The sequence below is a fragment of the Phoxinus phoxinus genome (genome assembly GCF_949152265.1).
Source record: "Phoxinus phoxinus genome assembly, chromosome: 23".
Lineage (NCBI taxonomy): Eukaryota > Metazoa > Chordata > Actinopteri > Cypriniformes > Leuciscidae > Phoxinus > Phoxinus phoxinus.
Window position 1 is genome coordinate 15,626,642 of NC_136898.1, and position 26,740 is coordinate 15,653,381.

The 26,740-nt window shown below is 40.8% G+C and overlaps 1 protein-coding gene across 11 annotated transcripts in view; it reads right to left on the reverse strand.

Moving 5' to 3' along the window:
* The window catches only part of kdm6bb (lysine (K)-specific demethylase 6B, b), a 34,466-nt gene that overhangs the window by 5,585 nt on the left and 2,141 nt on the right, over positions 1 to 26,740 (reverse strand). Inside the window, exons 1-11 of one of the 11 annotated variants that reach the window (XM_079599424.1) lie at positions 23,942 to 24,160; positions 11,438 to 11,520; positions 11,211 to 11,334; positions 10,685 to 10,765; positions 10,113 to 10,296; positions 5,617 to 5,829; positions 5,278 to 5,412; positions 4,698 to 5,054; positions 1,900 to 4,403; positions 1,294 to 1,420; positions 981 to 1,086 (exon numbers count right to left, since the gene is read on the reverse strand). In XM_079599424.1, the coding sequence (XP_079455550.1) occupies positions 981 to 1,086; positions 1,294 to 1,420; positions 1,900 to 4,403; positions 4,698 to 5,054; positions 5,278 to 5,412; positions 5,617 to 5,829; positions 10,113 to 10,296; positions 10,685 to 10,765; positions 11,211 to 11,329 (3,826 nt within the window). In that variant the 5' untranslated portion in view covers positions 11,330 to 11,334; positions 11,438 to 11,520; positions 23,942 to 24,160. Of the gene's footprint in view, positions 1 to 980; positions 1,087 to 1,293; positions 1,421 to 1,899; positions 4,404 to 4,697; positions 5,055 to 5,277; positions 5,413 to 5,616; positions 5,830 to 10,112; positions 10,297 to 10,684; positions 10,766 to 11,210; positions 11,335 to 11,437; positions 11,521 to 12,876; positions 12,953 to 19,586; positions 23,677 to 23,941; positions 24,161 to 26,740 lie in introns of those variants that run through there. The other 10 variants (XM_079599421.1, XM_079599427.1, XM_079599426.1 and 7 more) reach the window with 10 other exon arrangements.

Genomic DNA, 26,740 nt, shown 5'->3' on the forward strand with positions numbered 1-26,740 from the left:
TAGTGCATGTGCGCGTCGGGTGTAACGTTACTGCGCTCAGAAAAGCGCCCGTTAGAACAGCGCATCAGCAGCGAATGACATGTTTAACCGGTAAGGCTTTAAAGCACATGCAAATAATTAATTTTTATTAACTACAGTGTCCCGTTCCTCTGCATTTGATGTAAATATACGTCACGCTGTACAGTAGGCCTATGTTGAGACGGAGGCGCCAGAACTGCAAACTGATAGAATGAACGATCCTACGATATTTCTTCAAAAGCAGATCGTGGAGACATTTTAATCGTCCACGATCAAAAATCGTGATATCGCACACCCCTAATCTAACATAATATTTGACGGTGCCCAGGGCCCCTTAGATGTCCTTGGCCCCTGGGCAAGTGCCCAGTTGCCCTAATGGTTAATCCGGCCCTGGTTATAGCGTCTTTGGTGTAAAACCGGAAATTGAGGATAATGCAGGTATGACGTCATTGACAGGCGAAGCAATGACAAGGGTCGTTAGACTCGTTACACTAGATAAAATTGCAGATTTTTCTGGATTTAAACATTGTTCTAGTGGTTTTTGGATATTTTAATAAAAAATCTTACATATTGTGCCTTTAAACTCAATTATAATGTTATAAAATATTTCTTTTAAACTTTCTATTTATCAAAGAACCCTGAAAAAAATATTCACTGTGATCCGTTTTCAACACTGACAATAAGAAATGTTTCTTAAGCACCAAAAAATAATTTCACCTTGGTGATTATAAAAGCCTTTCAAATATTGCAATGTTATTATATAATCAATAAATGTAAAAAACAATAACTTTTTGTACTTTTGTAATTATTTAGTTTATTAATTAAAGTTTTTTTTTTGCTGTGACAGTGTCTTTACTGGTAAGTTGCTGTCTCGTAAAGTTCTTCCTGCTTTCTTCTGTCTTTGGTCTGTAAACGAGTGTGTGTGTGTGTGTGTGTGTGTTTGAGAGATTGTGTTTTCTCACTGAGACGGAGGGATCCAGCCAGTCCTCTGATGACAGTGACAGCATTTTTAGGGTCTGTGCAAAACTGCAGCAGCACAGGAGAGAAAGCGTCCCTTTTACTCTCCAGCTAAAAATACAAAAACATACACACAAAGTAAGAATAGCACACTGACACAATCAAACAGACAGCTTAAATAGTTATTGTTGTTGTTTTTACAACAACAATCTTGCCTTTTTTCCTCATGTAGAGCTCTAACATATCCATATAAACTAATGTCTGACAGAGCATATTATCGACAAATTACATCAATAAAACGGATTGGCCTGAACTCACATAAATGCTTGGCGTTGGAGGGTTCAGTTTCTCTCTGGGAATAGGAGTCTCGCTGGACATGACAGGCTTCACTGAAAACGCTGGGAGTAGGTACGACTCCCGAAACTTATTTTTGATATTTGCCCCTCTGTCACAGAAATAGAGAGAGTAGGTGTATGTGTAAATTCAGGAAGAAGTAAGAAAGAACAGAGAAAAACTAAAGTAAGAGACATGATTCATATTCCCCATCAAAGTCATAATAATAATAATTAGATTAGTTTTGGTAAATATGCTGTTATGATGGTAGTATATTGTGAATGTTGCTAGGGTAGCGATGTGTGGCTGCTAAGGTGTTCTGAGTGGCTTTTAGCACATTGGTAAGCTTTGCTAAAGTATTTTGAGTTTTGCTAGGTGGTTAATTACTGGCTCAAATCAAAACAGCCTGTTTTTTTATGTAACAGAAACAGAATTATGTTCTGTTTCTTAGACATGGCTAAGGTCACTTCAATCAGTCAGTTCAAGGCATTTAGACTTTTAGCCTTATAGCCATTTAGTCTTAGCAAGCACCACTAATAATATTAAGTCAATCAGAATCATTTGTGGTCTAAAGGTCAAACGTGAACTCACTTGCAGGCTCGAATGACCTCAGCTGCGTTATTACTGATGTTGATGGCATTGAGTGGCGTGCTCTTCTGCTCGATCTCTGAGGCGATAAAAGTCTGCCGACTTCCGCTCTCAACCTTGACCAAACGGATCGTAAGTTCCTTCAAGGGAATTTTAGACAACTCCTGCAGATTTAGGAGATTGACCCGGTCTAGAATTTGAGGTCTGTCGGAGAGAGTCACAGTAACAGAGGTTTGTGTGCTGGTTCTGGCAGATGTAGATGATGCTTTGGAGGATGCATCAACCTTTACTGTGTCTTTTTTCATAGTCCCTTTTTTAACATCTGTCTCTTTTTCTCTCTTGACTTCTTTGAGTTCTGATTCTCCATCTTTCATGTCAATTTGTTGGTTTTCTGAGACAACCTGTTTGGTCCTGAATTCCATTAGTTGCTCATATGAACCTTTAGAGGAAGAATCCTTTATCTCTATCCCTTTCTTCACCGTTTTCTTTTTAGTCTCTCCTCCATCTCTCTTTTCACGATTTTCTCCTTTCATGCTTTTAACAACTTTTCTATGAGACCTCACTTGATCTTTGTGTCTGACCCTGTCTCGTTCATTTTCTCTCTCAGTAGAAATGGAGCCGCTGTCTTTCATTGCCTTTGACACGGGCCTCGAGTTCTGAGTGAGTAGTAGCTCACAGCTGTGAACTAGTTTTGCCTGCAGGGTGGCATGAGACATCAGAGGTTCCTTCTCCTCCAGGGATGTGCAGGTTGGGTCTTTATCTGATTCAGCTACTTTGGTCTCTGTTTGTTCATACATCTTCTGCACCTTAGTTTCCTCTTTTTCTCCTGCAATTTCTTCCTCTTTTGCTTCATTTTCCTCTCTTTCTTTCTTTGTTTGACTCTCTTTATCCTTCTCTGTGGGCTGGATCTGTTGTGGTGTGACCGGATCTAGGATATCTGTTGTTGGAGATGTGGCAGGTGGACTATGCTGGTCTGGAGGGTGGATCTCGGGACCCAAGGACAGAGATGATGAGTATTTCACCCCAACTAAAGAACCAGGGGGAGGCCGACCAAATGGTCCACCCCTGTAAGTGTATCTATGGCTGCCCATTGCTGAGGTTGTTGATTTGAACGTGTCCATTTGGTGCAAGTGCGGTTTGTTGGGCTCAGAGCTGCTTGATGCATTAGGACTACTATCTTTCTGCTCTCCTTCTCTCTTTTCTTCATCCTCTTCCTCAGTGTCCATAGATTTAGAGGACTCAGAAATGCCATACAACTTGGCCAAATCGCTGCGGCAATAGTTAACTCCAGTGCTGATCTCCACCGAGTCTCTAAGTGGAGATGAGTGTGTTGGACTAGGTTGTAGCACTGGTCTTCTCAGAACTCCAATCATATCTTCCTCTTTCCCTTCTTCATCATCACTCAAGTCGGACACTGGAGAGCCCTGCCAGCTCAGAACAGGTGGGCTTGTTGGTGGGTCCAACCTAAGGAGCTCCTCGCTATAGGTGCAGTGAGCCGGGAGAAGGTCTGGGGCACTATGCAACCCTGGGACACCCTCCTTGTTTCTAATGGGTTCTTCTTTGCAAACCTTCTGCTTATCAGGAAGAGTAGGTTTGGGCTCACCAACATCTTGGGTCTCTATACTGTCATCATCGCTAGTGTCTACATGGTCAGGCTCAGAAGAGTCTGATTGGTTGTCAACCTCTAAGGCTTTAGTATTGGCTTTGTGGGTTGACTGGCATGGAGAACAATTGTTATTATTGACATGAGATTTACAGGGTGGGATAAACCCTGAGGTATGTTGAGAGAACTCTTCCTCTCTGTGACTGAGATGAAGTGGCTCAGACAGTAGGTCATCCAGGAGAGGTCCAGAATCAATGGGATACAATGTTCCTAAATTGGGAGATGCTGATTTCGAAGTGCGCATCTCACTCTTCCTGTCTTTATGCATTCCTTGTTTTTTCTCCTCTTTTGCTCTTCTTTTCATCTGTCCCAACTTCCTCCCATTTTGATGTATGTTTTTCTTATCATGCCCTTTTCTTCCTTCCCTCATCTTTTTCTTTTTCCTTTCCTCCAGTTTTTTCTCTATCCTTTCCTTTGTGTCTAAAAGCTCTCCTTCTTCCTTTCTCTCCTTCCTCTTTAAACGCTCCTTGTGCCTCCTCTTGGCCTGAATGTGTTTCAAGAGTTCAGTGTCCAGCTTGCTGAGGGAGCTCTTGTGGATGGATTTGAATTCAGTCTGGTGTTTAGAGTGTCTGCTCTTCTTCATTTCTGACCTCTGTGCCCTCAGACCTCTGTCTGAGGTTTGAGTGGTGGGCTCAGAAGGAGAATCTGAGTCTCTCTGGTCATGTTTCCTTAACCCAGTCTCTGGGTTCCTCCATTCTGTGCAATCTCTGACTCTACCCTCAGCACTGCAGTATGGCTGAATGGGACTCCGTTGGCGGCTTATGTGTTTGGATGCACTTGGACGTTTTCTGTCCCCACCCTCAGACTTTTGGGATTCCAGGCTAGAGGTGGTACGCCCCATCTCCTGTAGAGAAACAAATGTCACAAGTCTAAACTTAAATGAAAGAGCACCTTAATATACATGATTTGCTTTTTGAAATGTAATCTTCTCTGCTTTTACTGTTAATTTATATGGACTTGGTTGACTCACACTGCTAGACTTTTGACTATTGATAGAAAATCTTTCAGGCCAAGAACGCCCACTTAAAACAGTTTGTGGGTGTGTTGTCTGAGGCTGAGACTAGTTCTTTGAAAACGGGCCATAACATTGAAAGGAATAGTTGTTACAGAAATAAAAATTCTTAATTCGTTTACTCACGCTGTTGCCGTGTTTTCCCGAGCGGCTCTGTGTTTTCCAGCCAGGCTGTGCTGTGTTGAATCTAGGCTGAGGTACTGAGGTGACTGGGCTGCTGGAGGGGCCAGTGTGCCTCTGTGGTGGAGGGAGCTGGTGCTGCTGATTGTAAGGCACACTGGTGAGGTTTGCTGGTGATGGGCAATCCCAGCCCCCTTTGGCCCCACGGGGATGGGGGCCTGGATGATCTTGGACCGGATGATGGGGTGGCCCCTGTTTGGCGGGTTTCTTGCTGTGGGTCCCCTGGCTTAGGGCAATGTTGGGTGGTGATGGAAGGGAATATGGTCTGTAGATTTGATCTCTCATGACTGAATGACTGGACTCCTTTCAAATAAAAGAAAGAAGGACGATCATGAGCAGAACAAAGTATATAATTGTAAATGATATATTTAAAAAAATGTGATTAGGGCTGTTAATGAGTTAAATTGACAGTCTTAATTCACATGTTTGTGTATAGTGTTATAAACCTTCCTAAAACAGCTGCTGTCTTTCAGGTATATAGAGAAAATCAACTACACAAAAAACACATCTGAGACCACTGGTCTACCTGAAAGTGAGAGGGGGAAGACCTCTTCTCAGACAGGCTCCAGGGCATTGAGCTTTTGTATGCTGGGCTCCAGGGCCGAGGTGGATGTGATGGAGGTGGGCGGTTGATGAAATATTTATCTCTCGAGTGGAAATTCTGCAGAATTTATCAGGAATGAAGCATTACATCTTAAGGATGTTCTCATTCCGACTAGCAGATTATGCTTAAAAACTACTGCCCCTTTACAGTGGTTTAACCAAAAGTTTTTTATTGACATATAGGTCTATAACCAAAACTAACATAAAAAATTGTACATGTAAATAATAGTTGTCTATGAACATTAAAAAGAACATGACTGACCTGGTGCGAGCTAATGCTTCTACTCCTCTTGCTGGGACAGTCCTCTCGTGTAGGGGAGGGGTCATGGAGGGTTGGTGAGATATTGTGAGGAGGTGCTGGACGTTTGAGAGAGGGCCCATGGAAAGTCCTGGACTGAGTTGACTGTGTCCACTTCTCTCCCTGGGTCTGTGGGGGGCGCCCAGTAGAACGCTGCTGCTGGTGCGGACCCCCATACTAAGACAGGAAATATCATCAAGTCAGACAGGAAATAAAGTTCTTTTGCGTTTTAAGTAAAGTCAAGTCACCTTCATTTATATAGTGCTTTTAACAATATGGAGTGTTTCAAAGCAGCTTTACATTTACATTTACATTTATGCATTTGGCAGACGCTTTTATCCAAAGCGACTTACATTGCATTCAAGGTACACATTTTTACATTTTGTCAGTTCTTGCTTTCCCTGGGAATCGAACCCATGACCTTGGCGTTGCTAGCGCCAACGCTCTACTGTTTAAGCTACAGGAAAGCTTTACAGTGATAATAGGGAAATTAAAGTAACAGATTGTTTTGACTGTACAGCAGCTCTAGAATAAAGTTATTGTCCAGCTAAAGTTAGTTTTGATCGATTCACTTCCGTTGCAAAGATCATTAGTTATTAACTTAGGTGCCGCTTACACGACACAACAGAAAACCCTTAACGCGCTCCGGCCCGCTCATTCGCAAAATTATTTATCGCTTTCGAGTAGCAATGTGAACCGGAAATATTTTGACACCGTTTTATCTGTAAAAAGGTAAAGGGAAGGAGAAGAGGCCTTCACAGGGGAGAGACTAGTTGACACTTCAAGGACTGCATTGTCGTCGTGTCCAGGCGCAGGTCCTTCCATCAGATCTGGATACGGCCTGGATCCGGCGGAGGGCGGTAAACCTCGGTATAAACAGAGAGACTAATATTAGCGTAGACGCCATTCTTCTTATGATGTAACGAGTACATCAGGATTTATGGGGAGTGTTCCCGGTTCCGGCTGACCTAATCTATGCAGCCTAACATTGAATTGTAGAAGTTTATAATGTGTTATGTGTATGCTAGGTCAAAGAGAGCCCTTACCCTTAAATGGGTTTGGGAGTTTTTTGTATTTCCTAATTCGGGGAACAGACACAGTCTCTATATGATGATATCTAGGTGAAAGAGTCTCTATGTGATGGGATTTATCTGACCTGGGTGACGTGAGACAGCTAGCAGACGGTCGGTTTAGCCAGTCTGACTGCTTCCTGACCTGATCCCCAATTCATGTTTGAGCTCTAAGACTATGTGCCATATTACTAGAAAAAAGAGCAGCACCATCCCAGGAGCGATGAATACCATCTCAACAGGTCAGGTCTGCCCTAAAAACTTTTCCAATTGTCTATGAATTCTATATTATTTTGCAGACACCACTTAGACAGTCAGCCATTGAGTGTGGACAGTCTGTTTCGGCCACCCCTAACCAAAAGCAGAAACTCACAGAAGCTCACAAGCAAAAACGGTTGCAGTGGGCCCAGAAATACTTGAAGACTAATTTTCAAACAGTCTTGTTAACAGATGAGTGTCGTGCAACCCTGGATGGTCCAGATGGATGGAGTAGTGAATGGTTGATGGTAGTGATGTATGTCTCGAGACCGGTCTTGGTCTCGAGATCACTTTTACGTGGTCTCGGTCTTGTCACGGCCTTGACGGTCTTTGGTCTTGGTCTTGTCTTGGTCTCGGACCTCTCGGTCTTGTCTAGGTCTCGCTGCCTCAGACCGACATAGTGGTCGGGTGATTTAGCAATACAATACTACAATATCCACGACGACACAACGTTCGATAATGCAATTCGCGCCCTTCAAATGCAACCAATCACATGCATGTATTTTTTTGTGAGAGAGCCGTTTTGCCTAATAGTACAATGTATATCTTAATGGTCCAGTGGTAGAACTTTCGCCAACCGTGTCAGAAGTTCTGGGGTCTAATCCGCACTCATATAGTTTTTTTTTTTTCTCGTATAATTTTTTTTTCATCAAAACCGATTATGTTCATCAGTGATTGTATATCAAGCAGCGACACGTTTGTGTGCATTATGTTTTGTGATTTCACCAGAACAAATAGAGAGTATCCGCAACGGATTGAAGCACGCGTCCGAGTGAAGACAGTGTGGCGTGTGCGCGAGCCACACGAGAAAACACTGTATCCGCGCCACTGACCGCAGCGCCGGCAACGAGCACTTTGATCACTTGATTTAAAAACCACATATCAGTGACATGATGGGTTTTAACTTCATTCAGGAGATTTTGGGTAACTGCACAACTGACATATTACTTTGAGCGCACCGCCAACGGTGTGTGTGTGTATGTCTTGTTTGATTACAGTATTGTATTTAAGATGGTGTTAGACTAAATAAATGGTCTTAAATATAATCTGCATATCTCCGTTGTGTTGACTAAACATTAGGCCTAATCCAAGTTTATAATTGTGTATCTTTAATTTGATGTTACGATTTCATCTAGACATTAAGTATAATTTCAATTGGTTACATATTTCTCATTCTTTAGACAGTTGTTGGAGGAGCAAGATGGTGTTGGAGGTGTTTTGTCAGATGAACCAGTCAGTACCAGTCATGTCAGTCCTCAACAGTACACAAAAGTTAAGAGAGTCTCAATCCTCTAATAGTGCAGTAACAGCCGTCATGCAATTGCTACACATAGTTGATCTCACCCAGTCTGCAAAAACATTTACAGGTAGCTCACAGTCACACACACGACATGGTCTGTCTCTGTATTGTTCTGCCTGTTTAATTGAAGTAATACCGTCTATATGTATTGAATGTAAACTGCGGCTGAACCCTAGTATGCTGCTGTTCTTGAATTCATACAAGTTATTGCTTAGCTTCAACACTAGTCTGTTTTTTCCCCCTCCGGTCTCGACTTGGTCTCGGTCTTGGTCTTGACTTGGTCTGTCTTGGTCTTGGTCTTGATACCCTCTGGTCTTGGTAGTGTCTTGGTTTAGGCTGTCTTGACTACAAGTCTAGTTGATGGATGGCCACCATGTCCCAATAAGGCTGCAACGTCAGCAAGGAGGTGGGAGAGTCATGTTTTGGGCTGGAATCATGGGGAGAGAGCTGGTAGGCCCCTTTAGGGTCCCTGAAGGTGTGAAAATGACCCCGGCAAAGTATATAGAGTTTCTGACTGACCACTTTTTTCCATGGTACAAAAAGAAGAACCGTGCCTACCGTAGCAAAATCATCTTCATGCATGACAATGCACCATCTCATGCTGCAAAGAACACCTCTGTATCATTGGCTGCTATGGGTATAAAAGGAGAGAAACTCATGGCAAATTCAACAAATAACCATTTTCAGTTATTTACAACCTATCAAATGTTTTCAAACTCTGTTGTGCATAATAATTTGGAACAGTGCACTTTGAGTTTTTTGTTTTGTTTTAAATACTGTTTTCGTTGGGTGGTTTGTTCAATGAAATTCGACTTATACTAAAGGTTGGTGAAAATGATACTGACTGTCCTTTGCATCGACTATTTAGGAAAATTTGTATAAAATATAATTTGCATAATAATTTGGTATGCGGTGATCTCCGACTGGCAAAGTCGAACATCATTAGTGCTGACTTTACGATTAGCATTAGCCAGCACTTTTAAATTTGTTTTGATGTCAGGCACTCTGGCTCCGGGCAAACATATGACTATGGTGGCTGGTGTCTCTATTTTCACGTTCAATGTAATAGAATCGCCAATAACTAGAGCACTTTCCACAGGATTCTCAGTGGGTGTTTCACTGAGTGGGGAGTATCTATTTGTTGTGGTAATCGGAACGGAAGAGCGGTGGTTTGTCCCGCGACTACAGCGTCTCACGGTCACCCAGTTGCCCTGCTGCACAGGCTCTACAGCCGGAACCGAATGTACAGAGTTCACTAAGCTAGTCGCATCCAAAGCAGTCTAAAAAGCATCTAAAGCCCTTGCATTCTTACTATCCTCGATTAAAGTTTGGATGCGTGTCTCTAGTTCTGAAATCTTCTCTGTCAGCCTGACTATCTCCCTGCATTTATCACATGAAAAGCCCTATGTGCTGACAGAGAAGGCTATGCTATACATGTGACACGAAGTGCAAATGACAAAAACAGAAGAAGACATTACTCACCATGTTTGTTGACTGATCCTACTTACCACAGTTGTTTGATAGACTCGTAAAAAGCGCGAACGCGCGAGAAAAATAAGAAACGGCAAGCACAAATACTAGCATGTTGTGCTAGCGATAACGATTTAGATAAAAGCTAGCGATGTCAGATTAATGTGATAGGCAATATTAAACTACATCTAATAAATGTTGATGAGTAAGTTATATTCAGCAATATAAACAAAAAGGAATGATAGTAAATAGAGATTCAAAACAGAAAGCTATACAGAGCTTACAGACACAAACCAGCAGTAAGGCAGACAGGAGCAATCGATCAGCAGAAAGCTTTATATATTTAAATGAAAGTCCCTCACCCTGTGTGGCTGGCTGCCGTGATTGTTGCTGCTAGAGAGGTGTCCTCCATACCCTGAGTTGTAATTTAGGGTGGAACGTTCTGGGTTGTGGTGCTGGTTCTGTGTTGGTCCGCAGCCCCTCGGGACCCTCTGCTCCTTTCCGATGCCTCTGTCTCTGGGTCTGTCCCTGCTAAAACCTGGAGGTCTGTCCATGAACGAATAGGAATATGAACCATGAATGTCACAAAGCAGTGTACAAAAAGAAAATTTGCATATTATCTCTACTATTTAGAATATAAGATTAGTGCGTCAAATCACGGTATTTTGAAAATCCTAAATATTTATATTACAAATATTAAATTAAAACTATGAAATATAGGTGTATTATAGAAAATAACATAAAATAAGAATAAAAAATAATAATGATACATGAATTCATCAAACTATGTGTGTGCAAAAATACATCAAACAAGTGTAAAAGCGGTGCAGTTTCAGAAGAGCATTGACCGTGTTGACGATTATAAGTGCTGAACATTCGTAATTGGGATTCAGCTTACAAGTCAGTATTATTATAGAAGAAAAAAAGTATTGACCTGTTGTTATAAGGTTTGTTTGGGTAGTTTCTTCCTGCTGTGTAGTTTTGGGATGGGGATTGATAGTTCCCTCCGCTGCACCTGAAATTAATTAATGAATGAAACCTTTATTGCCCTGAGGGGAATTTGTTTTGCACTCAAGGGAGCCACATTAAACATTTAGCACAGATAACAGTAAATAAAAAAATAAAAACCACACCAAACATCCAACAACATTGTAGACAGAGGATACAGAAAACAAAATATAAACAACAAACACACAATGGTGGTGACATTCAATCATCAGTCCAATATCTAAGATGAATCAATAAATAATAATCAATAGTGCACATTATTTGGAGATCGGATCCAGTAATTTTCCGGCTCCGATTTTAAAAGCATCCCCAACCTCACGGAAAATAGAAGAACTTAGGATTTAAAAACTGTAATACTCACTGAGTAAAAAAGAAAACGTAAAATATACATAATAAAACAGTGCTCAGTTAACAGATGGTATGCTTTTAAATGTAAGTGGAGGATAGAATACCTGGATGGAGGAGCCCAGTGCCGGTTGCTGCCTGGGGCCCATGGTGCTCGATTCGGCCCAGAAGAGGGGAAGGAGTCCCACGAGTTACGTCCAGAATACTGGTCTGCTATGTGATACATTCAGCCTGAGGCAAGACAAACACACACACATACAAAAGCAATTACTGTAGTTGTTCACTTGTGCTGTACCTTGTTGCGGAGAGAAGAAAGCGTCCTGTGAATACTCACCACACTGATGAGTCTGAGAAAGCCTCCACTGCAGATCTCAACAGAGATCACTACACTTTCCCTCGCTTTCAATTCAAGCTTTTCTACATGAAAAAAAGACAATAAAACAACAAGGATGAATAAAACTGAAAACATCCTTTCATAATTTGACATGATAAGTGTAATGCCTTGTTTTTTTTGTCATCTTCTACATTTTTTTTAGGAAAATTAGTGGCGATGTTCCATGCGAAACTCGCCACCATAGAGTCATGCTATGCAGTTGCTAGGGCATTCTTCATGGTCGCTAGATGGATGCTCTCTGGTCAAAAGAGCCTTCAAATCACCTTCAAGTCTCTGTTGTTATTATCATCCCTAGATACGACTCGGATCGTCCTTTAATGTAATTCTATTTCATTTATCGTGTCTAGTCACTTTATTTATACAGCGCTTTATACAATAAAGATGGTTTCAAAACAGTTTAACAGTGATAAATAAAAGAATCAATGATGCAAACTTCATTAAATATGAGACAAATTCTAATTTTGTCTAATACGGTATAAAGTTTAATTTACGAGTTCAGTTCAGCTATAAGCACCTCTAAAGAAGCTCGAGTCAGTTCCATGCAGATTTAAATAAGTTCAATGACAGTGTCAATGTTGCAAAATTCATCAATTGTGAAACAAACTCGACTCAGCTATAAAGCAGCTCTACAGAAGACAACAGTTTCATTATTCAGCTCAATTAAGTTTAAGTTTTGTTCACATCCGGTGGTATCAGTACCGTCAAATCGAACATAATAGTAAATATATCAAGTGTCTTTTAACCCTAACTCAGCAAGCCAAAGGCGGCAGTGGCAAGGAACCCAAACTCCATCAGGTTACAAATCGAGAAAAAAAAGGAGAAACCAGGCTCAGTTGGAATGGGAGCAAGTTTTTCTCTGGCCTAAATGAAAGAACTTTTAGCACAAACAATGCGGGACAAGTTACTGGTTTAATTATAATGATTAGGGTTTAGGGATATGAACAGACCCTTAGTGTGAGCAATAGTAATAGTAATGCTTGCCTTAGTACAGTACACAGGAAGCTAGAAACATAAAGACAGACGGAAAGCAAGCGAGGGAGGGGAGAGTAGAAAGGAAATCTTCAGGATGTGCTCTTGTAAATGATGGTCAATATCAGTTTCCTGAGAGAAAAGACAACATGGCTCTCTGGTAGCCACAAGCATGCTAGCTCAATAGCATGCTAATGGCTACCATGCATAATATGCTGCATGCATAAAACAACATAACACAACTCAACACAATGTCCGTCCTTAACTGTTAGAGAGAAAAAAATCTCCTTCTGATCTTCACAACACCCACACCTAACATATCTCTGAAGATTGTTTAGCACCTGACTAACACTTCCTCTAGATTTGACCAAGGCAACAGATCAAACATGCAACGCTGGAACAAGTTCAACCTCAAGCATCTGCAGCAATCCACAGGCTCCTTTTCGTTTTATCTCTGCCCCCCATGTTCCACTCCACCCACACCAACTGTTCTTTATCATAGGAAAGAACATAACAAGAGGTTAAAGGAGGACATTTTTGTTCTTTCTGGTATGTGGATAGCTCAACTCTCGTAGTGTATAACTCCAGTTGTGCATTCTGGTTCAGACCAGGACAGAGCAACTGCGGGCTATTTGTGTTGGCTAAAGGATGTTGCACCTCTTATTTCCAGCTCACAATAGCACATTTAACACACCTAATTAAGACACACGTTTGAACATTTACACATTTGCTTGATGTGTAATGCATGGTAAACATTTGCATGCTTCTTTTGCTTCTTATGGCAACATTGCCGTTGTAGCACATAATAACACAAACATCTTTTATATTGAGAGCTCTTGTTTCCCATAAACAGCAACCCGGTTAAATGGAGAACACATGGAAACAATTTGCTTAGAAATGTCACATGTGTCTCCTCTGAAATTTCAGAAGAGATCTAAACAATAGGCATTTCAATCCACATCATTTTATGCAAATGTAGCAATATTGCATAAAAAAAACAGGCTGTGAATATTTTTTATTCACTGCATAAATCGTGCATAAAGACACGCTCAAATGTGCGCATAAACTACGATGGAAACACGTTTACCGAATAAATTCTAAGATGTGCATCATAAAAGTCATGTGACTGCATCAATGTCACATGACAAATGCTTTATTCACAAATTGTCTCTGCGATACTCAAGATTTTTAAATTAAATGCATAATTGAAATGCATAATATTGATCGTGTGAATGATTTATCCATGCATAGGTTTAGGTTTAATTGTGTAATTAAATGTCATAAATCTAAATTCCAATGAAACGACAGACAATTGACATTGCATTCAGATCTGGCTCTGTACAATCAGTAACAATGCTAAGATGAAATCGGCAATGCTGGAACAAGTACAATCTCGCATCTGCAGCAATATGACATGCTAATGCTAATCTAGGTTGCCATAGAAACCCAGCAAACTGTTCTGGTGAATTCAACCAAGTCCCTTCCCCTTCATTTTTTTCACTTGGATGTACTTAAATATGGAAGAAAAGATCTGTCGCTACCACCGTCATTTTCATCAGCGACAAAGGTGATACTTCAACGAAGAGCTATGAAAGCTATGAAAGAGCACCTCTAAAAAAATACAAATTTCCTTTGTTCTGCCAACGCTCATGTAAGCGTCCTATTCCATTGTAATCAAATTTCAAAGCAGATCAACAATGCACTGTCAAACAGGTTGAGTTGTATCAGATTACACAAGCCTATCAAGGTATATCACACCTGTTCAGTCCAACTCTCACAGTGGTACCTCCACCAGCGAGGATTCAAAACACAATGATGCAAGACTGACGTGCACGAGTGGGTTGTGTATGCCAACGTTTTTATGAAATGCTTAAGTAGGTAGCCATAGAAACCCAGCAGACTGTTCCGTTGGAAAGGAAGTGGTTCTGACTTCCTGTAAAAACGTAACTCTGTTGTGCAGTTGTGGTTGTGACCTCATATACACACACTGCTGAAAAATATCTCATGAAAATGTGTCTTGAGTTTTCCCTTCATGTTTTTAAGTGGATTGTGATTGTGGCTGTTATCAGGCCTCATTGTATCGCACACATGGATGAGTACAGCTTCTTTGCATTACATTCAAATGAGGGGCGATTGAGGCAGACTGTTGGAGAATCATCGGAAGAGCTTCCCCTCGCGAATCTTCCTCTTACTATAAGCTTTCATGAGCCTCTCCAGATTCACACACATGCACTTAGATTAAGGAGAGATTACATTAGAAAAATAATGGACCTATGGCAGCCCAGCACTGTTTCTTTTCCTCCCATGTCTTGCCCTCCTTAATTTAATCGAGTCCATATCGGTAGCCGCAGTAATTCTGCGTTTACATCATAGTTCTAGGGATCACATGATATTTTTTCTCTCTGAGGCATACTTATGATGTTAAATTCTTTGCACAAAAACTCTCAGAATTTCAGTTTGTGTATGTTTAGTGAATGGTCTACTCTCTGTCTGAATTAAATGGTAAATTTGTTTGCTACTGTGCCTTTAAGAACACTATGTAAACTGTCTTTTTGCATATGAAATGAGTAACAGCAGGTATATCTTATGATTTCTAATTTAGTTAGCACTTCATATTTTTTAAGAAGAGCCTACATTACAGTGTGACCGAAACTGAAATGAACCACATTAGCGATAAAATCTGAAATGTTTATGGATCTTGTTAAACATAAACTTCAGGAAGAACACAAGGTCTGGCAAGGTCAGACTTTCCCACATTTTACTCTTTAAATCAAATAATCTTCCACATTAAATTAGCCCATTGGATGACATTTGACCTCTGACAGCCATTTTGGATGCCCAATTTGAATCAATCTTTATTTCAGACCTCTTTCTTTTTTAAAGTTCAAGAAAAATTTTATGATATGACCCCTTTAAAAAAACAAAAACAAAGTTTGACAGTCTAGAATCCACATTGAAATCTATTATAGCCTCTACACTGACTCAAATTCCTCACAAAACTAAAGCCACGAATCTGGTTGAAAACAAAGTGTCTACGGCGACTGTCCATTTGAAAAAGATATCTCATGAGAGCAGAGGGGAACAACAGCAGGAATCAAACAGAGAGGAAGAGTGAGAAGGGAAAAGATAGGGGCGCCACTGCTGTCGGGAGCATCGAGATTGTGTTACCGACTGATATGTGAGAGAAATTCAGACTCCATATTCAGCGGGGGAAAAACACGCACACTGCAGACGTAAACAAAAGCAGCTAGGCCGAGCTGTGAGGGGTTTCCGGTTTAAACAACTGAATTGGATATGTCGAGTGTCTCTTTTTTTGAAAGCAAAGCGCAGATGATGTCAAAAAATAGACAACTGTCTAAAATGGCACAGTTCATGCATGAAGATTTGAGGTTTTGTTGATCAGTTTCAGTTTCAGACGCAAAACGACATCCAGTTTCGAAATCACAAACAATAAGAAGCATTTTATTTTTGTATTTCACATCAAGCGGGACTTTGTTGTGGAGACAACGGTCTCGTAAAACAGACAATGTTCGCTGATGTGGGACCCTAGTCGTAACCGCACAAACGTGATTCTTTACTACGCTGTCGAATGATCAGCCACATTTTCTCTGCGAGTAATTCTCACGGGATTTCTGTCTCGGTCTCATTCTCACATTCTCATTCTCAGCTTTCACGCTTAGGTAGAAGTGCCATTGATGCTGACAAGTCTTTAAAAACTCGATGTGCTATTGCAGCTGTTAGGGTCACAGTTGGTGGGTTTACGAGTTGATATCCAATCTGAGATGCAGATATTGACATGTACACATATCTCGTATTACTCTAAATAAACAGAGACAGAGACTAGCTCTCGCACATGAGGCTTATATCAGATCTTGAGTGTGTGGAATGTCTGTTGTAACAGGCCGGACACATTTAGGGGCGGATTTAGGTCATTAACCAGGTCCCTCGCTAGGAACAAACTAATTTGACAGAAAATAACTTTGATAAAAGGAAGCATGTGAGAAAAGACTCGCAAACTCACATACTCTCCAAGAAGTCTTCTTTTCAAACACACTCACACATATGCATGCTTTACCCCTGACTATTAAAGGAACAATGGACCTTAAAACAAAAATTGGTTGCAACAAAGTTACAGTTTTGAAAAGAGAATCAACTGTGTTTGGCTCCACTGATGTCAAAACTGGCTTGATGCGTCTTCGTGCACCAATTTTGAATACAAGCGCAAATGACATTCGAGCGAGATCATAAAGTGTTCCATATGGCTTGTGCACTATATTCTCCTGAAGCCACATGATAGTTTTGTGTGATTTTGTGTGACGAACAGATCAAAACCTTGAAGAAACAGATCGAAGTCATTATTCACTGTAGTAGCTCTCAAATATCATGCACTCTTGGCAAATCAATGGTTTTTGGCGTCACTTACATAAATTCTGGCTCAACGTGTCTTCATGAGACATATTTGAATGTGCAAGCACAAATGAGATTTGGAAGCTGGTGCAGAGTTTGATTTTCATTGAAAATTAACTGAAATTTCAGTCACTTCATTATACAAAGCTACTTTATGGCTTTAGAACATGTACTAGACAAACATAACACTTTATGACAGTACTTTTATGACCCCTTTTTGTCATTTTCTGAGCTTTACATCCCCATGTTAACATATTGGGCCCTATCTTGCACCCAGCGCAATTGACTTTGAACACCGACGCATGTATCATTCCTATTTTGCACCCGCGCACAGCGGACTTTTCCCTCCACAGACGCACGTCGGTAAATTAGGAAATGAACTTGCGCTCGCGGGGGCGGTTCTGCGAAAAGAGGATGAGTGTTCCGGCGCAAAAGTTCCCTGGTGCTATTTTCCAGTTTTAGAAAGCAATTGCGCCACTGACCAGGAAAAAAACAGTCTAAAGACAGTGGCGCGTTGCGCGTTAGTGATATGGTATTTTAAGGGCGCGTGCTTGGCCATAATGTTAACGCGCATCCACTTTGATTCTCTAATATAAACAAATGCAGCAGTTTTCATTTTTGCAAATCATACATTATTACAAGGAAAAATATTAACACACGAGGGAAATCATTGTTGTGTTCGTGAAGATGTGAAAAAGATCTATCTAGATAAAAAAAAAAAATCTAGATTAGGCTACACATTTACTACCCAAATTATACGCCTGTTTAACCGAAGCTAATTTGGGTGGGTTTCTCCCATCATCCCCAATGTCACTTCTCTGTGTTTTACGGTCCTGACGAGAACGTCGGTTTCCTCGGCTGTGAACCGCTCCTGGCGTGCGCCGGCAAATCCGCCGTTATAATAGCAATCCGCCATGGAACAAGCGCGCCGGCTCTTAAAGGGAATGTAAGAGGACGCTCTGATTGGTTTATTTCACGTTACGCCCAAACCACACCTATGAATAATGAAGCTACTCCAGACCAACCCCTTTTAGATTTGCGTCGGGCGCAAGAGTCGTTTATCCCTCTGGGAAAATAGCAACAGCGCCGGGATCCGCCCACAAAGTTACTTGCGCTTTGCACTTTGACACTTGCGTTTCAGATCGTTAAAATAGGGCCCAATGTATTTGTAAAAGAGCAACATGTTTCATCCAAAATAAATTTTGTGTTACACAGGATCATTCTGTGTTTGAACAAAGGAAGTGAAGACAGAATTTTACAAGTGTCCCATTAAATTTAAATCTCACTAAAGCACATTTGTTCAGAGATCTTAAAGGGTTAGTGCAACCAAAAATTAAACATTCTGTTATTATTTACTCACCCTCATGTTGTTCCAAACCTGTAAGACTTTTGTTCATCTTCGGAATACAATTTAAGATATTTTTAATAAAATATGAGCGATTTCTGTCCCTCCGTTGACAGCTACACAACTACCACTTTGACGCTTCATAAAAGTTCATAAAGAGATCATAAAACGAATCCATATGAATTTAGTGGTTTAGTTCAAATTTTAAGAGACACGACCGCTTTATATGATGAACAGATTGAATTTGTTCACATATAAACATTCATCAACTCACACATCAGTAACAGAAGCTAAGGCATGTTCGCTTGACGTGCGAGAACCAATGAGGTTCACTGATCAATGTTTATGTGAATAAAATCCTAAATTAAATGTTCATCATATAAAGCGATCGAGTCTCTTCAGAAAACTTGGACTAAACAGCTCAAATCATATGGATTAGTTTTACGATCTCTTGTAAAAGAGGTAGTTGTGTAGCTGTCAATGGAGAATACTGAAAGCTCTCAAATTTCTTTAAAAAGATCTTCATTTGTGTTCCAAAGATGAACTAAAGTCTTATGGGTTTGGAATGACATGAGGGTAATTAATGGAAGCAATTTCATTTCTGGATGAACTAACCCTTTAAAGTTACTCATTCAACTCAATTCCTTCACAGCTAATACAACAGCTGTATTTATGCCAATCTTTTGGTCTCCGTTTCTCTTTCTATTCTCACTCTTTTATCATTCCATCTTCATTTGCAGGTGCTGCTAATGAATTGGGCCAATAGGAACGACAGGTGACCATGGGGCCCGAAGGAGGGTAACGTAATGCGTGCATGTGTTATTTGGCAGATAACAAACCGAAGAAATCTCTCTTGTACAGGGTGATACTGCTCGTGGGGAGGTTGTCTGAGAAAGTTCACTGCAGACACAAACACACCGAGGCGGTGTCTTTTATTAGATCTGTGCTGAGATGTAATGGCAGAGATCTTGATCGCCAGCTATAATAACCATACTTCCTGTATAAAAGTATTCAATAGAGACCAGCATGCTATTATATTACACGCACACACACACACACACACACACACACACACACACACACACACACACACACACACACACACACACACACACACACACACACACACGCATTATGTACAGAAGGATCTCCTCTGCAGCTTACTTCACGATTCAATTTGAGTTGTAGAGGCTTGCATGATAGTTATTGTACAACAGTCACAGGCAGTGCACATTACTGCACAAAGAAAAGGAAAAGAAACCGCATGAAGCACAACGACAGAGAAAGTGAGCCGGATTGGGCCGGTTTTTAAGTGGCTCGGAGAGGAGAGATGAGTGTTTCTCGCCAGAGACACACAAGCGTTCTTACCTTGCAGGTCACAGAGGAAGAGAAGGGCACTGCTTCCTGCTTGCCCAGTGCTGGAGCGTAATGTCCCTTTAAATATTTAACCTTTACCTTTAAATGCACCGGATGACAGTTCTGACAAAACATGCACACACTCTGTCTCACACACACACACACACACACACACACACACACACACACACACACACACACACACACACACACACACACACACACACACACACACACACACACACACACACACACACAAAAAGAGTTAGACGACTTACTCACGAAACGCCAGTGACAGACAGGAAGTGAGCTTCTATTGTCAAAAAAGCGAGTGTGTCTGATCCATTCCGTCTCCTCTCTCAACACACACTCTCTCGCTTTCTCTTACATTTGCACCCTCCTCTCCTGCCTTCTCCTTCAGTAGACAAAGAGAGGAAAGGAATGGTACGAGAAAGCAGAAAGAGAGAGAGAGAAATAGAGGGCGAGACAGTGAAAGAGGTAGAGAGAGTGGTGCTGAGAGAAAATAGCCCAACCCCCTTCTACCAGCCAGTCTGCATTCATTTCTTTTCCTTTTTTTTGCTTCTCCCTCTACGACCCCTCCCCCACCCTCCATCACCTCTCTCTCCTTCACTCCATCCTCATTTCCTCTCTCGCTCTCTCTCTCTCTACAGCTAAAGAGTACAGTATGTGTTTCCAAGGCAACCAATCATAAACTCTGCTCATTGCACACCAGTTTAACATTACAGGAGACATTCTGGGCGGAAAACAACGATCACACCTGAGAGAAAAAAAACATGCATACATGGAGAGCACGGGAGTTCCTGAAGGGAGATTATGTGCACTTGAGACATTTGCATGGCTACTAATAAGATTCATCTGTTTGGTTTGCATTGCCCAGTTTATTTTGCTATTCGTTGACGTTGAGTGACTTCAGATGCTGTATGAGGATTGGCCTGTTGTTTAGATGACTTACCTGCTCTAGCATGTATCACACAAACCCAGCAGAGTAAATAATAAGTCTCCGTCCAATCGGAAGGAATCACTGTAGACTGACGGCTAACAAAGGATTATTAACACTGTCACTGAAGCTAACAATAATAATACACTGTAATTATGTATTTTAAAAAAACTACTCTTTAAAAGTCTGATCTAAAATTCTGTTATCTGTTGTCTTTTTAAAAATCATATTTCCCATGCTACAAAAAACAGCGTTCTTCCACCTAAGAAACATAGTTACCGGTACGGAACATGGTACTTGTTTCAGATGCATAAAGCGTCTCATAAACTACAATTATATGAGGAAATAGTACCAAATATTAATGATCAACTTTAGCCTAAAATGCTTTGAACAGCAGCTACGCTAATTCTTCTCCTTTTGCTTCCCTGTTTCTGCCTTGAGAGGCCCATCCTTGAGGAGATACAGATTGGCCAGCTCAAGTTTGCATCCAGCCTTTGCAATGTTTTCAGGTGACGACGACAATTGCAAAGATATCAGATGATGGCAACTTCGGATCGCCAGGCAAAACTTAAAAAAATTATCCTACTATAGTAATAGTACACTTATATTGAGTTGTAATTGCTGTCTTACACTTTCATTGTGTTAGCTTAACACAATACATGAAGTTAAAGGGGTACTTCAAAAATGACCTTTCAATAAAACTTGAGTAATTTATGAAAAATGGTGCTACCTGTCTAGAGAAAACAAAAAAAAGGCTTGTTGTCTTCTCTTTTGCCATATAGGTGAAAAAACTTCACCACCCATAATGCACTGGGTATGTTGCAGTCCAAGGCCACTCCCACAGTCTGCTACGGCCACACACAGAGTCAAATACTCCCTTGCTTTATTAGGAAATGCCTCCTGATAAAAACTAGTCATAATGGTGTTGTATTGTTCCCGTGTGCAAGAATTCAAAGAGTAAACGTTTAGAAAAAATTAATTATTTCCGGTAAAGGATCCAGCGCGTTGTAGGCACTACTAGGCAGTGGCAAATATGAACACCACAACGGAAAATCTGAATAACCTGTGTTTGCAGTCAACATTTAAAACTGGATGACTACAAACACGATGTTTTAGGTGAAATGGAGGTGAAAAGCTGAAAGAATCTGCCATTCTGTCCATTCCGCCCAACCTTCCAAAACATGTGGTGTACAGGTAAGAAAGGCGGCAGTGTTCCATATAATGCTGTTTAAAGAGTAGACAAAGTACGATACAATTTTGAGTGATAAACTACCCTTACAACTACTGTTTTGTTAATAACCCTCTGTCAATCGGACTGTTCCTGCGCAGGGAAACAAAAATGCAGAAGTACAATCTGTAGTTTCCACGAAAGCCCTGGAGCTGTCAAAGGTAAATTCAATTGCTGGACTTTTGCAGACAAATAAACGTGAATTTCTCGGCCCATGTAACACGGAGAAAAAGTAAACATTGTTTATTTACATACTACTGGCATTGTAACAATACAACGTGTTGAAAATCACTTTAAGTAACCACATAACATGTATATTATAGCTGTATATTCCTGTCATAGGGACCTTTGACACATTCATGTCTGACTGATAACCTAATACTTCTAAATTCTAACAATGAAACAAGCATTTTCTGTAAAGTTGCTTTGAAACAATATGTACTGTATTGTGAAGTGCTATACAAATAAACTTTGTTGCCTCAGCTACCAATATTTGAATTTAATTAGAAGTTTGAGATCAGATGTTTGATATAAAATCATTAAAATCAGAGGTTTGAGATCAGAAGTCTGAGATCAGACCGTTACGGTTAGACAGTAGATGTTTGAGATCAGACTGTTGAGGTTAGAAGAGCTCAGACTGCTGAAATTGAAATGTGCAGATCAGACTGTTAAAAGGAGAAGTTCCAGATAGTAAATTTGTGTTCTGGCTGCTGAGATCAGACTGCCGTCTAATCTGGGAGTTACTTGGCAGCTTGACAGTAAACCATTCCTGCCTCAGCAAGTACCTCTTGTCTTTGTCAGAAGTCCCGAAGCCGATACGACACAGGGTAGAAATACAGTACACAGCTAGGTGAAGAGCTCCAAAACGATGGTGGTCCAGAAATGACAGTTTCCACAGAACCACAGATTCCCATATGAGGTCTTGAAGTGCTTGGATTGGCAAAACTTTAAGATGTTTCCAAAACCAAGTTTCCTTCACTCCCAAACCATAATAACCACCACCACTGCGACTCGCACAGCTGGACCACCGTGGTCCAAACCAGAACTAAGCATAATGTTTCAATCTACTGCTGAGCTGTAAAAGGTGCACAGTGCGCATGAGACGTTTAAAACAGGATGGTTTGTTTATGTTTTGAGAGTGCTATAATATCATATTTGCAATGTTTCTGCTTATATTTAGCAGTAGACTATGCACTTCGAGACTTCTTGTAGTAACAATCCTCCAAAGGCTTCCGGAGACGCTTCGTAACTATGTGAGGATAAACAAATCTGGTTGTGCTTTAACACGGGCAAGCTTGGTCTCCAAAAACACAGCTGACTCAAGTATCCAAGTTGCCCTCACAAACAATTAATTCTGCAATTACACACTTCCTGTTTCTGTGTTTATAGGCTTTTCTAGGTTCATTTCAGTGTACAAGGTTACAAGACACAACTTATCTCATTTAACTGACATCACGGTTTCATTCATTACAGCTCTACCAAATGACTCGGGTTAAGCGTCTATTTTTGGAAGGATATTTCAGCAGCTCACAGTTGTCTGCCTGTGGTAAAGCTCTGGTGAATGTAGGTCAGTATGTGGAGATAACTATGGCACGTGAGCCATTAAGCCCCCTGCAGGACTGTGCATACAATAGCCTTCCAATGCTTTTTATCCTGGAAACGTTTACAGTAAACTGTGAATTGTTTCGAAGTAAACAGTAATTTCAAGAGCTTTACTTCCTTAATGAGTTGACATGCATGACAGGGGATGCCGTTTTATAAAAACCGGTGCATTTTGAAATAACGTTTTTTTTTTTTCTTATATGATAAAAATAAGCATGCCATTTGGATTGTGATATCATGATGGCATTTATTTCATTGCACGGAGCCAGAGAGCCAATGTAAGCGATACCAGTAACTACATTTGCCGGCGATGATGTGAGGCAATGCATTTGTAATGCTACCACATAGACATGTACATGCACACACACTGCTGTCAGAATAATGAATGACTGCTTTAGTGCTGATCAATGTGTATGTAATACAACCATTACCATAGAATACATTTACTATGGAACTGCAAGCACATACTAATTTGCACCAAACCCTCCCCCCCTCCCAAAAAAAAAAAAACATGCATGTAGCCCTAACTATTATGAGATGTTTTGAATAATGGTCTTTTCTTTCAAATCTTCAGCTTACCTCCGATTCTCTCCCCTTTTTCTCCTTTTTATTTCAAAGCAATTCCAAACCTTTCTTCTCCTTTCCTCTCCTACTCGAGTCAATCCTGTTGCCTCTGTTCCCCACTTCTCTCCTCCCTCTTTCCCCTCTCTTTTCCTCTCCTCTCTCCGATTCTCCGATTTTCACAGCAGACTCTTGCACGTGCACAGCCTGGGGGCGGCGCCACTGCTTGCTGTTCCTGCACTCAGCTGTCAATCATATCATCTCAGCCAATCGGAAGAGAGCAGCCTGTGTCAGTCAAGGGATACCAGCGAATATGAGCCCTGGAGGTGGGAAATTTGTGGCAAAAAAATCTGGGAGAGCGAGTGTGTCTGCCATGTATGTGTGTGTTTTGGAACAAGGCCAACACACTATGTGCTATTTTTAAACCCCACTGTAGGGTGGCAAAAGACTCCATTTTCTGAAAGAATCGGGTATATTTCAAAGCCTTGAAAATATCTATATGCTCAATTAAATCTGTTTTCATTAAAGAAATACGAAATTGTGGAATTCCTCATGGGATAATTATGGTGTCTGCTGGTATTTTGATGTAACTGTCTCTAGACGTATGGTGGAAGGGCTCGCTACAGTTGCTATTGTGTTTTAAAGACCAAAAGGCTGCACTGATACCTTACTAACAATTCTGAGCTCGACGTAATACTGATACATATAACATCACCAGGTTGTTGCTATGTGGTTATAAAAGTGGTTGCTAGGGCAATGTTTGGGCATTCTCGGTGATTGCTTACCGACCCAAATCAAGAGAGCTCACCACAAGCCTATGTGATAGACAATTCCCATGCAACAGTAAGGCTTTGGTTGCTTGTGCAATGTAAGTCTATGGCATTAGGTGATAGGAGGTGATAGGCACTAATAGATGATGAGTGAGAGGAGCAAAAGACAGAAAAGGATAGGAGAGGATATAACAGGAATAGGATATGAAAGAATATGAAATGCAAAGAATATGCCAGGACAGAACAGGAAAAAATGAGAACAGCAATATGAACAAGAATAAGAAATGCAAGGGACTTGATAGGACAGGACAGGATACAAAGGGATAGGATAGAACAGGAATGACAGGAAAGAATAGGAAAGAATAGGAAAGGATGGGCCAGAACAGGGATAGGAAAGACAGGACCGAACAGAACAGCAATAGGAATAAGAGCAGGAAATGCAAATGATATGATAGGATTAGAATAGGAAAGAGTGTGAATATGATAGGATAGGACTGGATATTAAAGGATAAGAAAGAATATAATATGATAGGATATATAGGATAGGAAAGAGCAGGAATATGAATAGGACAGGACAGGGTGGACAGGAAAGAATAGAATAGAATAGAATATGATAGGGGAGGAAATAATAGGAATATGAATGGGATAGGATGTGATATGATATGAAAATAATAGGATATGTTATAATAAATGACATGATATGATAAGGAATGAAAGAATAGGAATAGGATGGGACGGGACAGGATGGGATCCGATAGGATAGGACAGAATCCTATCGAAGAACAGGAAAGGTAAATAGATGATATGAGAATAGATGCTGAAAAAAAATATATGACGGATGGATTGGATTGGACATAATAGTTATAGATGTATATATATAGGATATAGGATAGTTATAGGACAGGAGTAATAGGATAGTATGGGATGACAAAGCAGAGGAGAGGATAATTCAGCATTCCTGAAAATGTTTGGTTACAGTTGGGTAGACCCACAGCCTGACTGAGACTGAGGCAGTGAGGCAGAGGGAGAGAGGAGGAGGGGGTCTTGCCTACGTGACTTTCTGTGCATAGCACCCATGTACCCCATCTGCCCGGTCCCCATCCTTTTAAATAAGGAGATAAGACGGTGTTCACGGTGAGTACAAACACTATTTGATGGACAGACAAGAGACGGTTCATCACAGAAACACACAGACCATAAGATATAAGACAGATTCCTGTCTGACTGCCCATAGCAACAGCTCCAGTGCTGCACGGTCTCCATTGGGCGAGGGAGCCGGCTGCATGATGTACCAATGTCGGCACGCCAGCCAATCAGGCGCTCTGTCTGGCTGAGCTGGATTCCGTGCTCACCATGGTTACAGAACTACACACTTGAGTCAGTCAAACATGGAATTCTGACATCCATGAACCATATGTGACCGCTGACTCCACTCAAAGAGGAAAACCAGAAGATGTCATAAATCAACACTGTTTATGTGTTCATGGTAGTGCAAGGACACACAGAAGACAGACTCATTCTGGACCGTGGTGCATGAAATAGCTTATTGGAATTCCACTGATGCTACAGAGCCATACAAGATTAATCTAGTTTTGAGTAGCAGTGTGGTATCTGTGGTTCTGAATTATTATTCCAACTAGAGCTGAAGAAGCTTGCATGTGCAAAAGTCGACGGCACAAAATAGGGAGATGTATTCTGAGCATGCTGCAATGCGTTTGCTGTGGTATTCGCACTGATTTTTAGGGTGTTATAGGTCCTTCTGGTCTCAAGTCCTTTTACAATGTATATCCATGGGATTTTTTGCTTGCATTATTAAAACAAAATGAAAATCATAAGCCCAATCACACCTCTCGTTAGCATACTACACTATTTAAGGTCATGTCATTCATGTCTATAGCACAAAACAAACTGTATGTGTTATGGGTTTGTTGAGATGCCTAAATACATCAAATTAAAGATATTTAAAATATGCAAAAATAATCAATATTACAAAAATAATTTCTATTTTATGCACATTTTTCGTTAATTATAAGAAATGTGTTACAAT